Genomic DNA, 14,748 nt, shown 5'->3' with positions numbered 1-14,748 from the left:
ATCTACAGAAGTTCATGTTGACGTGTTTTGCTGAATTCTGTTAATGAAGTAGTTGTAGCCAGTCTTTTGGTCTTTGAGTTCGATCAAATGAATCACGAATTGGATTCCAGTTTGCACTATGATACGAAAAACTCCCCCCTTCTTGAGAGTGAAGCTCGCTTAAACTCTGATCGAGACCTATTCACGATTATTCTACAATGAAGTCAGTCGTGAGTGTCGCTTGCAGCTTCGAAAACGAGAACAGAGCAGGGATTCGAGTACCTGGGCTGACAAACATCGCACAGATCAAAGTTCTTCGCACAGATCAAAGTTTCGAGAGCGAAGCAGCTGCATGTGTTGAGTTCAGTCAAGATGAAAGGGAATGGTGGGAAACTGCGAAAGTGTGCTGATGTGGGGTCGGCATTTTCATCTGAAGACTCAAAAGTACCAACACAGCAACCATGGAGTGAACCGAGTCAATATTGCATGGCAGAGGCGTCAAAAGTGTGTGATGTTGGTGGGTAATTCAATGGGAGCACCAACCAGACATGTAGGGTCGAAGAGTCCGAGCTAGGCCTAGTCAGGCGAGAGGACGAAAGCGTCTGGATGGATGGAGCTCGATTCACCCACTTAATGTATTCACGATTGTATCAATCACGAACAGCCTGTTTGTGCTTGTCTCTTGTATGCCCAGCCATTCTGTAGTCGCTGTGCAAGCCACTTCCCCACACCGGTGACCTTTTCATTTGTTACTCACTTTGGCGCTCATCCAGCTTCATTTGCAACGGGCTGCGAGTCATCTATCACAAAGATGTATCCAGCAGCAATCACGAAAACTAGCTCTGGTTTCAACAGCAGCCCAAACGCTGCTCACTCGCGACCTATTTTATCACAGTAGATTAGGGGAGCTTGAACTCTTATTTCAGACTCTAGCAAGAATCAACGCTCCTATCGTACATCCTCCCTTCAGTCCAATATTACAACATCCGGCAAAGATCGAGGCTAGTAGGCCGACATTGACATTCTGACACGATGAAGGTTGTTATAATCCTCATGGCTGTCGCGGCTGTTGTCCGAGCTGCCGTTCGACCCGAAACTCCCCTTTTGCACAAACGTATGTGGCCATACGGACCCAAGGTGACTTTTCAGCAATTGTCTGGAAACCCGTTTCAGAATCTTCCATCGAATCGCCCAACCTATCCCCAAACCATGCACCAAGTGCATGGTGGGGAGGTGTTCTACAACGGCCAACCTCTCTTCACCTTCGCAGGGGAGGATGGAAAGAGGAGCCAACTCCAGCTTCAACAAGCGATTGCAGATTTTGGTGGCTTCCACGCCCGCAAAAAAGACTCATCTGAAGTTTTCACTTTCCAGGGCAATTCTTTGCAGGCTGCCGAGGACTCTGTAGCTAAGCAAGTCCAAGCTTCCGATCAGGCGGCAAGGATATTTGGCAAGAATGTGCCACGCATCGCCAACGGCTTCAAAGTTTTTCCGCTGCCTGGTAAACGAAACATGTTTGGGAAGGTGAAGCGGCCAGACCCACCAGCCTGGCGCGACATTCACGAATCAACGCCAACCAGCCCTGCTAGGGACCTAGACTATCTCAGACAAGAACTGGATGCAAAGCGTTTCTTACGGTTCTCAAACTCGCACAACACCCTCTCTTTTGCTATTCGCGCTTTGCCTGATGGCCGCATCGAGCATCAGCTCCAGGACGCTGCTGGAAACGTAATTCACCTCGCACACTAACACAATTGTCTCACCTTGCACCCTATGACCGTCGAATGGCTTCGCTACTAAGCATAAATGGCATCCACTCTATCCTGCAGGCATCAAAGTGGCAGTTTCCTTCCTTTTGTTTTGCCAATTATGCTTAGCCTCGTACAGTGTCATGCTTTTGCGTTTATTCAAGTTCATCAAGTCTGTTTTCGATTGCATCGTGATCCGCCGCGGCAAACATGAAAGGGTTCGTCTAGGGAAAAAAAGCTTGTTGAGCTCAATGTTTGTGGGCCTTCTAGCAACCTCATAATCAATTCTGAAGAGATGGCGTGCAACACTAAAGCTAAAGGCGTCTGAAAGGTTCGTTGGCGGTTGAAGTTCCCACTCAGTGTGTGGGCCTTGGGTAAAGAAGCCACACAACTACAATGGGCATATAAAAAGGTGTGTCGATAATAGACGGACTAGCCCCTTCCATCACTAGCCCTTGCGGAGCCTGCAATACCTTCAGTGCCTCTGAATTTGCTTCTACTACTCCTTGAACGACTCGAACTTGCTCACGCTGACCAACCCTCTCGATATTGTTATCGAAATAACCCTTGAAATAATGAAGCTCTTGCCCATACAGACGATGGTACTGCTATCACTGATTACTTTTGTCTTAGGGCTACCGCTGCCGATGTACATCAATTCGAAGGAGGAACAGGGCGTTCCGATGCTGGACCAAGCCTCTGAACGAGTTTCTAGCCCCGCAAGCAGCTCAAACATATCCCAACGCCCCCTTATTGCTCTCCCGCAAACCATTGCTTACGAATCGCCGGATGATCAGTCATGGCTTCCTAAGCAAGCAAAGAAGCTCAAGAAATCGCTGTCGTTTTCTGGCAAGATGAAATCAGACAGCGCGATGGAGCGAATGCTCAATGATCGTTCCAGTCACGCAAGGATCGACGAATCTGTAGACACACTCACGAGGGAGCCGACGAAGATCTCAGGTCTGCAGGCCATTCAACTTCCGGAAGATCGGGCATATGGCAGCCAGGCGTTGGCAGTGATGACGAGTCGAGAAAAGTCCTTCTTGGCAGTCGACAAACGCGGTCGAGTCTGGTTCTTCAATGCAAAACGGGATCCAACCGGCAAGGTTTATTTCACATACAATGGCAATCTGAAAGAAGGACATGACGACTCGATTAGACAGGCTGTCATGAACAGTGCCACCAAAAATACTGGAGCGGCAAGGAGACTGTCTTTCGAGGAGTTAAGGTACATTCGTGGCCCTTGACCGAGCCGTTCTCAATGATCCCTGTGCTTCGAAATGGCCTTCTTGGCTATCATGGTCAGTCGTACTCTCTTCGAAATTCCAATTGCTTCATTTTCACTTCCATCCAGTACTACGCTTGGTGACAGATCTTCAATCAGTGGGACAAGTTCGATCGGTGACGCCGATTCGTCATGTTTTGGCCTACTCTGTATACGCTAAAACTTGATCTGTAAGTTCTTCATTTCGATCGAAAGCTGTTGTGGTACATTACTTCAAGAGGCTAGAAGCGCCGATGTCCGCTACGGCGTGGAATACAGTATACCAATATGAAGCGGCATCATGGGAGTTTTGCAATTCCGGCTTGCTAAGGAGTCAGCCGATCATCGATATCGGCGGTGAGCAAGTCCTGTGAGAAGCTGAGGCGACATTGAAACTAATCATCGAGCTTGGATAACTACTCATTACAGCGGCGTGAGTACTTGGGGCGAGTATTGACCGATGCGAGCGACAGAATACCAAGGCCATGCTCGAAGCCTCGAGTGTGGTTTATCCGCATTGTTTCGAATCGCTCTTCGATTACTCACGCCGTCGAAACAGTGTGTTTGGCTGTCGCTCGCTTCGGTTGAGCTCGGCGGACGGTACTGAGCTGTGCCTGTGGGGTCCAATGATACAAAAAGGCGCTTTCTATTGAAGGGATGCCTTTCTCCTACACTTCCTTGCACCCCTCCATCTTTCCGGCTAACCTCAACCCTAAGCATTGTATCGTCTTTCACCTTGGACTAACATCTAAGTCAGAAACAATCGAAGAGATGTCTCAGCGAAGCAAGTCAATCCAGTTCTTGCTGTTTGTAGCGATCTTGATGATACTCGCGTCAAATGTTTTCGGCATCGGGGAGAAGTCCTTGCTGTCTATCAACGAAGAGCTTCCTTTTCCGGACAGCCCATCGCGAGGGACGAAGGAGGCCAATGCTGCCGCCATTCGCTCCCACGCTGCCCAATTCAGTGCAGCAGACGAAGATCCGTACGCGTCCGATTCGTTCGACAGCCCTGAGCCTTCTTCACCTCGATACAGCATCATGCAGAAAGTTCCAGTCCTAGGACTCGCTCGAGGACAACAAAGTAAACTTGTGCCGTATCAACTCTCAGCTCCCCTGGAGTTCCATCCTCATCCGTTCGAAACGTTTAGAAGCAGCTCTAGGAGAGATCATCTGTGGACTCTGCGGAGGGTGCAACCCGGTGCTCCACCTTCTTCGACTAGTGAGTTGCTCGGGCTGCTGAACAGCCATGCTAGCATCAGGTCCACATATGACGTAAAGGCGGTTCCAGACGTTTTGGCAATTGGAACAAAGTACCATGCTGTTCAGCTTCGTGGTCATGGCTTGGATGTCCAAACGCTGAGAAAGCTGCAAGAGGCGGGAAGACCGTTCTACGCTCAGGGCGCTAATAAGAAGGTGTGGTATTTTGATACCAAGGACGGCACCGAATACACCTTCACAGACAAGATCAAGGGCTCAGACAAGCGCATCATTCGAAACATCCTTGCCCCGACTCAACAAGTCGCTATTCAAGATCCAGAAAGAGCACGAGAAAGGCGGAATGATGCGGAAAGAACAGCAATGGTAGCCAGCCATTACACGGAAAGAGAGCGGGCCGGCGTGTCTTGGTTCCAGAGGGCTTCAGAGGTCGCCAGGATTTTTCTCAAAGGAAGAATGCATGGCGACTGAGAATACCGTAGCGCTTTAAAATTCAAGCCGAAGGCAACACAAGGCTCGGGGTAGCACCGGGAAGGAAGTCGACTTTCGATCCAAGGCGAACAAAGAAAGAGAAGATGAAGAAGCGTTGGTAATTGTGTGTTCCGCGAGATAAAACTGCCCGATTGAGTTGCACAAAGGTGAATACAAAGTTCAAAGAACGGCAAACATCGATTGTACCTGAAGGTATTGCGGGACATTCATGATTGATTCCGGCGCAAAACTCTCAAAGTTGCTTTGCGAACGAGATCATACCAAACAGCTGTGATTGCGGCTGTAATTGGCAAGATTGGAGCGCATTGTTGCTGCCCTGCGATAGTAAGCCGGTTGAGCAGATGGTATCACTTACCCACAGATGTTTTCACAGTCCACAGTCCTAGATAGGAATGAGTTGTCTCTCTTGATGCGCAACGTGCGAGGTATGTAGTAACAGGAGGGTGAAGGAGTCATGAGTGGGTGGGCTGATATGAGAAAACGTTGTGGCTCAACTTCACACAATCACGATTGGCGCGCGTTTTCATTTGGAGAGAAGGAGGAGAATCACGAATGTGGTACAAGAGAGCTTACGTACACGTGGGTTGGAAGGGATGCTGTGTGCCGGCGTTGGGTGTGTTGGTGTCGAGCCACCAGGTGTCTTCTTCCTCGTTGCCACCTCCTGGCGTACATAAAGAGTGAAGAAAAGCCCCGGATCGTCATGCGAACTGCCAGGTAGCAGGCTTCACCTCGTTCGTCCTTGCCCGTTGTATTCCGATCCAACGCTCTCTTCTTGGTACAGATTGACTCTGGCCTTCCTTCTCTAACGCTTACCCCACACCGAAGCAGAAGAACGTTCCTTACCGATTTCGAAGTGCTGCTGGCAGCCTGAGAAAGATGATTGGAAAACTCCCGAAAGCAATGATTGTCGTGCAGCTGACGGTGCTGTTGATGCTGCTTCCGCTTGCCCTTGCTGCCCCGGTAGGCACACCGTTGAGCATGGTTCCCGAAGAGGGTGTGCTTCCCGACACACGGTTCGGGCCTTTCAACCCGCGGTACAAAACCTTTCGTCCCTCTCTAGCCACTCCAGTAACTGCGCCCGTCTCGAATCAAGCTCCATGGTGGCGCCAATGGAATTGGCCAACCTTCAGGAAGGAGGCCCAGCCAGTCTCCAATCAAGCTCCATGGTGGCGCCAACGGAGCTGGCCGACCTTCAGGAAGGAGGCCCAGCCAATACTATCCGGCAATCGATTGCGTTGGGTGCTCGTATCCGGCCCGTCGAAAGCTGTAGCAGGAAGGATTCCAAACGTTGCAATCCGGTCCGTGGGTGACCGTCGCTTCGGCGTAGTGAGGCTTCCCGGAAATAGCTGGGACGGTCAAGTTATTGGCGCGATGAAGCGAAGAGGCCAGCCCTTTTTTGTGGTAGGCAAGAACAATAAGGTGTGGTTCGTCAACTCCAACGGCAGCGTCAAGTCGATCCTCAACACGGAGCAAGATGCAATTCTGAGCTCTTTGCGCTCTGCCGAGGTCAAAAATAGTCGGACAGAGTTTGTCCATCTACCTGGTGTAACAGCCAAAAAAGCGGCAGCAGCAGCTCGGACTAGTAGCGGTGCTTCGTGGTGGTCAAGGGTCGTCGGGGCCACGAAGGGACGTTTTGGTGGTTTCACTCCGGATTTCATGAGAGCCGTAGGACACATCCAAAGACCCATCTGATCATGCAAGGCCGGTACTTGCCGCTCACTGTTGCCTCTACCCCATAGATAGACCTTCAGAACCAAGTCTCGTGTTGTAGCCAAGCTAGTCTTCAACATATACAAGTCCTTCCTTGCTTGCGCCATGCTGATTGTGTGCACGGAACAATGCTTTTCATTGACTCGGAGACTGAAATAAGAGCCAGGGAAAAGGTGACCTGGTCGAACTGCCTAGTTTGAAGCAACTGGTATTGGATTAGGCTTGTCTATGAGTAGCCAAACTTCTCAGAAACATCACCGAGCCCACCACAAGCTCCAATCGTCCACTTGTGGTTGTTCACCTAGGAAGTCATTGTCACTGAGATCATTGCCGACGGGTGGCGAGCAATTGTGCCTTACGACATGCGTATAGAGCACTGTTGCTCTCTTGAGTGGGACCTGGAAAGCAAGCCCACTTGGTAGTGGCAATGGGTGCGAGATTATCATGCAACGCAAACGAAGTGTAATGAAGTTGACGTTACGGCTTTGTCGTTCCGAGCAGCGGTCTTGCGCAGAATACCAACTAGACCACGGGTCTGATTCGTTGAACCACAAGAGCAGCAGACCCGCTGGATCCATCACGTTCTCAGCGATACTGCCTTTCCTTTCACTTGCGTGATCGATGCCCAGTGGCAGTTGTAGTCGAAAGCAGCCCACTTTCATCACACTTGAAGCTTGCCTCGTGTCGGTATCAAGCTCGAAGCACTGTAGAGATGACTCACGACTACTGTTCGTTTTCATTTGGTCACAGTTCCGAGGACCGGAACGGTCAAAGGGATGGACAAGAAGGGTTTCTCTGACTGTACAAAAGAGGCACGTCACGCATGTCTCCCTTCAAGTCCGTTCAACTACCTCTTCCTGGACTCCTGTCGCATCGGTTGTACTAAAAGACACGACATGAAACCGCAACGTGCCTTTTGCACAGAGCGCGGGCGACGCTTGTCGCTACCTTTTCTGCTACTCTTGTTGTTTGTTGCCAGCTCGTCTGTTTTTTGCGCTGAAGGCGAAGCAGATTCCAACAGACCACTTGGTTTCCAAGATATCGAAGGCCAAAAGAGCCTGAAGGGAGATGCACACACTCACAACCAGATCTACTCAGCGTCTCCGAATTCTTGGCAATCGAGCCCGTCAGAGGCGGATACTCACACGAGCTCGGATCAAAGCTTCAAATCCGCTAAGGGATCTGCTAGGTGGTCGAACCCCTCCGGCTCAGATGTAAGCTCTCCACGAAGTCCGAATGGCTTTGGCCGTCTCGAAGACGGTATTCAGTTCAGTTCGCCTTCGCCGAGTGGCAGTGGTCATAGCTCGAGCAGCGACGAAATAGCAGCTGCAGAAGCGGTCTACCGTGGTCGACTCAGAGCGAGCATCAAGGCAAAGAACATCATGGATGATGTCAAATCTCCTGCGCTTTCAACATTTGAAGTCGGCGAGTCCTCTGCTGCTGCTGCCGCCGCTGCTGCTCCTCGCGGGGACACGCCTATAAAGGAACCACCAGTTGCTCTTCTAGCGGAGAGTTTCAAAGACCCTGCCAACCAACAAAGCAAAGACGGAGTGCCAGATGTCTACCTGCGCAACCCTGCCAACCAACACATCAAAGAGGCGATTAAAAGGCTTCCTCAATCGCGCGACTACTATCAGCTCGTTGCGATGGCGGACCCGGCCGCTCCTGGTGGCTATCGAGTGTATCGCTACTATAACGAGCCTTACGCTGCGCTCCATTACGAGCAAGTGCCATACAACCAACGATTTCTCTATCGACTCAAGGATCTGGAAAATGAAGCGCACAAAACCGCGCTCGACACGCCAGACTACCAGAGGAAGTTAAGAACGATCGGATGGAGATGGAAGGGTCGCCCGGCTGATCTGGATCCTACGGAGCCGTTGCCGCCGCGAGAGTTCGTTCGACCGATTCCTGGTAATACCTTGCAGAAGGCTAAGCAAGCTTTCCTTTCGAAATTCGCCGATCAGCAGTGGAAGATGCGAACGCATCTGAGCGATATCAAGGATGCCATCGCTGTAGGGAAGGATCGACGTCTCGCCAACTACCACACCACTGGCGGCATTGCAGCACTCTACGGGAGAGAAGAATTTGGTATCGGTAAGACCATCCCACCCGAAGCCCGACGCATCGCCCAAGAACTGGGTCAGGTTCACGTCTTTTATGATTGGGAAAGACCTCAAGATCAAGTACGAGTCGCTTACACGGGTCCACTGCGCCCACCTGGTCGTGCGACTCCTCTTGCTCCTCCTGAAGACTTTCGTGCGTATGTCGTGCCCCCGAATCGCGCTCTACCTCTTCCGAAGCATTGGAGGGATGCAGGGCTAGATGAGCAGACGAAAACAGTTAGAGCATTGATGAGGATGAATGAGGCGGAAAATGGTGAATGGAGGACGATGGATATACGGGATCGTTGGCCTGCTAAATGGGAACAGAAGACAGCGGATTTGAGGGCCAAGCTTCAAGGCTGGCAGGCCAAGTTGAAACAAAAACAGGCAGAGTGGAGAGCTCAAGTTCAAGGTCGTCCTCGAAACCTGCGAGATCCACCAAGGAGCTCTGAGACAGGCAATGAGGCTGCTGGAGAAGCAGGTTCTGCAGGAGCAGAGCCAACGGCAGAGCAGCAGATGGGTCGTTCCTCTAGAGGTTGGAGACAAGCTCTTACTGGTGCATGGAACAAAGCTACAGGTCGATGGACTAGCGACCGCCAACAAGTTGCTACCCCGACTCCTCCCAACGGCCCCACCGCTCCTGCCGAGCAAACTGCTGCATCAAGAACATGGAGCCACACGCTCAGCGATGCTGCGCGAAGGGTCAAACAGGCCACTAGCAGCGCCAAGGACAAGCTAGCCGGTCTCGTCAGATCCACACCCTCGACATCCACTGTAGTCACGGAAAACGCGCAGCACATTGTTGCGCCCATGCGTCGTCGTCGTCGTCGTTGAGACTGCTTGTATTAGAAACGCTGCTTCTACTTCCGCTTTACTTTTGTCGACATGTCTCATCACCATGACTTTGGCTCTGTAGATCGTCATTCGCTTGACTCATACCACTGTCTTTGCGCGTCCTATTGGTGTTCATGTTGTCACTTTCGTTATTCACGATTACCCCGAATACTCTTCCGCTGCGCGGAGGTGGTCAAAGCACAACATAGGATGTCAGCCATTGATAGATTGTGTTGCATGGGTATCGTGTTGTATCGTGATCACCATTGCAGTGAGGCTCGAGACATTTCTAGGCGCCGTCCGCATCTCTCGCAGCGACCTGTGATGCTGACGGATAAAAGACCCGATTGGCAGCCTTGACAATATCCGCGTCTGCGCCGCCGCCTCCCGCTGAGTCTGTTGGATTGATCCACTGAGTGTACGTCAACCACCTTGCTTCTGCGGCTCCCTTACCGATCTTCAGACCATTCGCATTCGCCGTCGCCGCTGCATTGACGGCCGCTTCAGCACGGCTTTTCCTCGGCTTCTTCTTCGCACTCCCCGCAACACCATTCTGCACCGTCTCTTGGCTGAATGCTTGCCTAACACTCATCTCGCATGCCATCACTACGCCCGCCTGTATCGCCAGTAGCGCCTTATCAACTTCTCGCTGCTCGTCTGGCCATATCCTCAACGGCACATCGGCTGGCGCTAGTGATGCCAGCTCGTTGTTCAATCTTCTGCTCATGTTAACCGTATTGGCTAGACCGCCGGCGAGGACGATGTTACTCCACATCATGTCTGCTGCGGTCCGAGCGCTGGGAAGGTCGGAAGTGGAAACAGAAGTGATCGAGTCGAGGATGAGTTCCGGTAGTGGTTTCTGATCAAGTCCAAGTGAGCCGGGATTGAAGAGGTTTTCGATGATGCTGAACCGCTCGGTGGCGAGGGTTAGGGTTTGAAGGTCGTGGTCATCTTCTTCTTTGTCTGTGCAAGGCGTCGAAGCACGTCGGGCTGTGGTAGTAGTGGCAGTGGTTGATGCGATGAACGACGATTCCCAGTCGAATCGTGCTTCGAATCGGGGCCGCTTGGTTAGGTGCGAGCCATCATCGTTCCTGTCCTTCTGGGATGCCGCGTAAGCCGCGTAGGCGGGCGGATTCGGACCGTCGACAATAAGTCCGTACCTAGCTCTATTACGTTGCTCCACCTCAGTTCTACCTCCCACTCCTCCATAATCTGGCAGACTCCACGTGACACTAATGCTCTTGCTCCCTTTGGCTTTGCCGAATTTGCTCATCAACAACAAATCGTTGTAAGTCCACAGCGCTGCATGCTTGCGCTCCACCGCCTCAAGTTGGCTCTTGACTCGGTCATCGGCTCCATATACCCTGTGACCCACTTCGGCTGCGACAAAGGAGGTCTTGGCAAAGATGTGCGACATGAGCCAAGATTCGTCCATCATATCGAGCTGTTTGAAGGACAAGGTTTCCTTGAGAAGGTTGATGAGCATTTTCCCGCCGAGCTCGAGACGTCGGACGGAGGAATGATGGACCACACCGTTGATGATGGGGATGGTGTGGCAGTAGGAGTATCCCAAGTCGAGCACCAGCATTGATTGAGGTCGCGGGATAGTCAGGATGCGGGGGAGGGATATCGAGGGTTCTGCAGTGTTGATGGTGGTAGTCGCGGAAGCTCGAGAAGTGCGAAGCGGACGCTTTGTAGAAGAAGCTCCTCCTTGTTCCATGACAATCTCTGGAGAGGATGCTTCTTTTTGGCTTGGTGCCTCGAGGTTTGCTGCCTTTGTGGGGCGCGAAAGTGGCAAATCGGATCGAAACACATTGGTGCCCAAACCAATCAACGCCGCCGCACTCGTTCTCGATACAGCTTGTGCACCGTAATGTTCGAAGAGCAACAGATCGGTAGCATGCTGTGCAGGTTCCAGATTGAGATACGCTTCGGTCATAATTACCGCTTTGCCCGCCAGCAACTTTCCCCTTTTCGCAATTCCGCCTGGTAGCTTTGCCAAATGATTTGTCAACACATGATCCCAGATCGTCTTTTGTGCGGCCCAATCGACCACTATTCCGCTTTGATGCGGAAGACGAAGATGTAAGGCGGCATAATCGTCGAGCAAGGAGTGGATGTGGGAGGAAACGAAGATGGATGTTTTGGATCCTGCGGCTGGTGCTGTTGGGGAAACTTCCGAGGCGGACAAGGAGGGGATGGTGTGAGGTGTGCGGGTGCGCGCGATGGCGTTGGGGAAAACATCGATCGCGATCGATTGCGCCAGGAGGGATGGATCTAGGAAGGACGAATCGGAAGATGAGCCGGCAACAGAAGTGGCAGCCGAGATGGCTTGTCGGGAGAAAGGATAAGGTATTGACGCGATACGAATGTTGTGTGCTCCATTGTCGATGACGATGATGTAGTCGACGCCTGCAAGCGGGTCGATCGCCTCAGCAGACTGCGAGAATGAGGCTGCGGCCATACTGGTTGAGGTGCAAGTCGGCATCCCGCGTGAACCGACGCAAGGCAGTCCATGGTTCCTTGACGAGCAGGAGGATGGGCAAGAATCGCGAATCGCGAGCAAACTTGATCCTTCGACTCGTTGGACCCTGAGCCTTGGCCGCCGTTTTGCCCCGTTAGTGGTTTATGGGTTCACTCACTACTCACGTTCACGATCAGCGCAAAAGAAATTTAATTTTTAATGCCGATCAAACACCTTCGCTTGAAAACCGTGAACGGCTCACCTCAGCAGCCCATCGTGCGTGTAGCCTTCACGCTTGGAATCTGATTCGTGATTCACGGTTCACTCACGACTCGTTGACTATTCTCGTGTCTGTGATCCTCCACAACGGCTAACCGAGGCTTTTTTTGGACAGCTGTCTACTAAGCTCTACCAGAGTCACGAGTGAGTTCTTCTCCCCGTTCAACCTAAGCTCAGCGTCACAACGGAGCTCTTCACGTTAGAGCCATTTACCTTCTCGCCGACCGTCCCAACGATCATCAACGTCTGCAAGGCCCCAAGCACATCGCAATGTCATTTGGTCGACCGCCCACGTTCTCGGACTTCAAAGTGTCGCCACCCGAACGTGGCTCCTTCCCACTCGACCATGATGGCGAATGCAAGTCGGTGATGCAGGAATACATGAACTGTATCAAGTACAACCGAAACGACAATGGCAAATGTCGACACCTTTCGCGGGCGTATCTGCAATGTCGAATGGACAAGTGAGTCGTCTCGTCTCGTCTCGTCTCGTCTCGTCTCGTCTCAGCGCCTGGCCGTCTGCTCACTATCGGAACTGACATGCTTCAACTCTCTCTGGAACGCGGCGCTAAATCAGAGGTCTCATGGAGCAAGACAACATGGATAACCTCGGTTTCAAGGATGTCGTTGACCCAGCATCTACGGAAACAAAGAATGCGGCTGCGGCTGCGGCTGCTTATCGAGCCGCATCGCAAGGCAGAGGTGCGCATTCGGGCTTAGCTGTAAGTTATGCCGGTGATACACATGGTGTAGAGCGTCACACCAACAGCGCAAAAGCAGGGAGTGGTAGCGCAGCGGACGAGAGCAATCGTGACGCGAATGCTCGAGCCAATGCAAACGGTCACGTCAGCAGACAAGATGCAAGCTATGCCGGCGACAGTCACGCACAAAGCGGAACTGCAAGGTTAGTATGAACCGGCCAAGCTCCCATATGCAATGAAACATGAGCAAACTATCCCAACGTGTGCCAGAACTTGCGAGTGGCTCAACGTCGTCGTCGAAAGAAGTACATGCAACCCATTCACGATTCACGATTCACGATGGATGTGCCAAGTCTCCCAGGTCAACAATTTAAAACCCATCTGCACTAAACAAAATCTTTAATAGCCCAAGAAATAGTGCACCAAAAATGGCCCGATAACTCCCGACTCTCCTATCCTCCACCACCACGTACTGTCATACTCACTGTATGCCAATCAACTACACAGCATGCACTCTACTGAACATGTCTCGGAAGTCTAATAACACATTCTACGCAACAGTGAGCGCAGATGAAAAACTAACGTGCATGAGATTCGGGGCGTATTCGGCCTAGTTGTACTTGTTCATAAAGTCAATGTGGAACTTGCCATAGCGCTCAATGAACTCGTCTGTCTCCTTGGCCAGTACGGTGGTCCTGAAGAAGCATGCGCCGGTCTCCTCCTCTGGCATCTTTCCAAAACCGCTTCCGGGAACAACGCAGATACCTGTAGCATCGAGCATTTCCAGACAGTAGAATTCGTCGACCTTCTTGCCCTTGTCCTTTGCCGCCTCGTGCGCCTTCTTGGGCAGCGTCACGCGCGGGAACAGGTACAGAGCTCCTTGGGCAGGGTCGACTTGAACTCCGGGCAGTTGGGCAAACTTTTCCGCCATGCGTTCGCTTCGCGATTTGAGCGTCGCATGGATCCCCTCCACTTCCTTCTGGTAGAGATCGTATGAAGGGGTGCCTGGAACGGGCGGCTTGACAAGCATGTCGACACCAATCTGACCTTGAAGCGAGGGGCAAAGCGAGATGGATGCAAGCTTGTAGATCTGCGCCTCAACATCGGCATCCATGTTGGTAAGCTCAAAGTAGCCACCTCGTCGACCACATTCGCCCGAGACACCCTTCGAGATACTGTGGAACGAAACCAGCTCGACGCTGGTAGCAATGTCGCGCTCAGCAGCATTGTCGGAGGACTGGAAGTCCATCAGCACCTTTTTGAAAGAGTGGAACGGTCGGGTGTCGGGTTGATAGATGTTGGCCTGGTACACTTCGTCGGCCAGAAGAACGACACGCTTGTTGTAGGCCATGCGGATGAGGTCTTGGATGTTTTGGTACGAGAGACACTGACCGGTAGGGTTGCCTGGGTTGATAACGGCGCAGGCGCGAACGTCGACTCCGTTGGAGCGCGCCTGGTCGATGGAGCGCGACATGGCATCGACGTCAAGCGACCAGTCGTCAAACGGGTTGAGGTCGTACTTGACCGGCTGGGCGTTGTACAGAGCAAGTGCAGCGCTGTAGAGCGGATACTGAGGGATGGGGATCATAACACCTGAATCGGGACCAGCAATGAGAACCTGCAACAAGAGCTGGACACCACCACTGGCACCTGTAGTCAGATAGATAAGCTCAGGATCCGAAGGGTAGCCATCTCGCTGTTCGATGAACTCGGCGACGTGCTTGCGAACGATGGAAGCGCCCTTGGAGTGCGAGTAGGCACCGACGCTGCCGATATCTTTGAGAAGCAACTTGGCGCGTTCCTGTGTGTCCTTGGGAAAGATCTGGTCGATCCCTGGCTGCTCCATCAGCTCGGGATATTCGGTGAGAGCCGCGACCTGTCGCCAGAAGGTGAGCGGTTTCTGTGCGAGATAAAGGTGCTGCTGTGGGTTGCCAATGTGGCGGTGACAACCGACGAG

General features: G+C 52.1%; 8 protein-coding genes across 8 annotated transcripts; 6 read left to right on the top strand and 2 right to left on the bottom strand.

Annotated features, from left to right (window-relative positions):
- Positions 1 to 1,011: 1,011 nt before the first annotated feature.
- On the top strand, positions 1,012 to 1,728 carry UMAG_03748 (uncharacterized protein; the record flags this gene model as incomplete). Its single annotated transcript, XM_011391899.1, has 1 exon — positions 1,012 to 1,728. The coding sequence occupies one exon, from the start codon at positions 1,012 to 1,014 to the stop codon at positions 1,726 to 1,728; it is 717 nt and encodes a 238-aa protein (XP_011390201.1).
- Positions 1,729 to 2,302: 574 nt separating this feature from the next.
- UMAG_03747 (uncharacterized protein) lies at positions 2,303 to 2,974 on the top strand (the record flags this gene model as incomplete). The annotated part of the gene is made up of 1 exon (XM_011391898.1): positions 2,303 to 2,974. One exon carries the CDS (start codon positions 2,303 to 2,305, stop codon positions 2,972 to 2,974), a length of 672 nt encoding a protein of 223 aa, XP_011390200.1.
- A 788-nt stretch (positions 2,975 to 3,762) lies between these two features.
- UMAG_03746 (uncharacterized protein) lies at positions 3,763 to 4,677 on the top strand (the record flags this gene model as incomplete). Its single annotated transcript, XM_011391897.1, has 1 exon — positions 3,763 to 4,677. The coding sequence occupies one exon, from the start codon at positions 3,763 to 3,765 to the stop codon at positions 4,675 to 4,677; it is 915 nt and encodes a 304-aa protein (XP_011390199.1).
- Positions 4,678 to 5,598: 921 nt separating this feature from the next.
- UMAG_03745 (uncharacterized protein) lies at positions 5,599 to 6,390 on the top strand (the record flags this gene model as incomplete). Its single annotated transcript, XM_011391896.1, has 1 exon — positions 5,599 to 6,390. The coding sequence occupies one exon, from the start codon at positions 5,599 to 5,601 to the stop codon at positions 6,388 to 6,390; it is 792 nt and encodes a 263-aa protein (XP_011390198.1).
- Positions 6,391 to 7,304: 914 nt separating this feature from the next.
- Positions 7,305 to 9,347, top strand: UMAG_03744 (uncharacterized protein; the record flags this gene model as incomplete). Its single annotated transcript, XM_011391895.1, has 1 exon — positions 7,305 to 9,347. The coding sequence occupies one exon, from the start codon at positions 7,305 to 7,307 to the stop codon at positions 9,345 to 9,347; it is 2,043 nt and encodes a 680-aa protein (XP_011390197.1).
- Positions 9,348 to 9,636: 289 nt separating this feature from the next.
- On the bottom strand, positions 9,637 to 11,835 carry UMAG_03743 (uncharacterized protein; the record flags this gene model as incomplete). The annotated part of the gene is made up of 1 exon (XM_011391894.1): positions 9,637 to 11,835. One exon carries the CDS (start codon positions 11,833 to 11,835, stop codon positions 9,637 to 9,639), a length of 2,199 nt encoding a protein of 732 aa, XP_011390196.1.
- A 525-nt stretch (positions 11,836 to 12,360) lies between these two features.
- Positions 12,361 to 13,004, top strand: UMAG_12241 (uncharacterized protein; the record flags this gene model as incomplete). Its single annotated transcript, XM_011392055.1, has 2 exons — positions 12,361 to 12,554; positions 12,668 to 13,004. 2 exons carry the CDS (start codon positions 12,361 to 12,363, stop codon positions 13,002 to 13,004), a joined length of 531 nt encoding a protein of 176 aa, XP_011390357.1.
- Positions 13,005 to 13,401: 397 nt separating this feature from the next.
- On the bottom strand, positions 13,402 to 14,748 carry UMAG_10659 (putative alanine aminotransferase; the record flags this gene model as incomplete). The annotated part of the gene is made up of 1 exon (XM_011392031.1): positions 13,402 to 14,748. A coding segment is annotated over one exon (1,347 nt), but the record flags the coding sequence as incomplete, so codon positions are not given.

Source organism: Mycosarcoma maydis, chromosome 10 (assembly GCF_000328475.2).
Source record: "Mycosarcoma maydis chromosome 10, whole genome shotgun sequence".
Taxonomy (NCBI): domain Eukaryota; kingdom Fungi; phylum Basidiomycota; class Ustilaginomycetes; order Ustilaginales; genus Mycosarcoma; species Mycosarcoma maydis.
The sequence above is the reverse complement of the archived record's forward strand: the minus strand, read 5'-3'. Positions and strand labels throughout refer to the sequence as shown.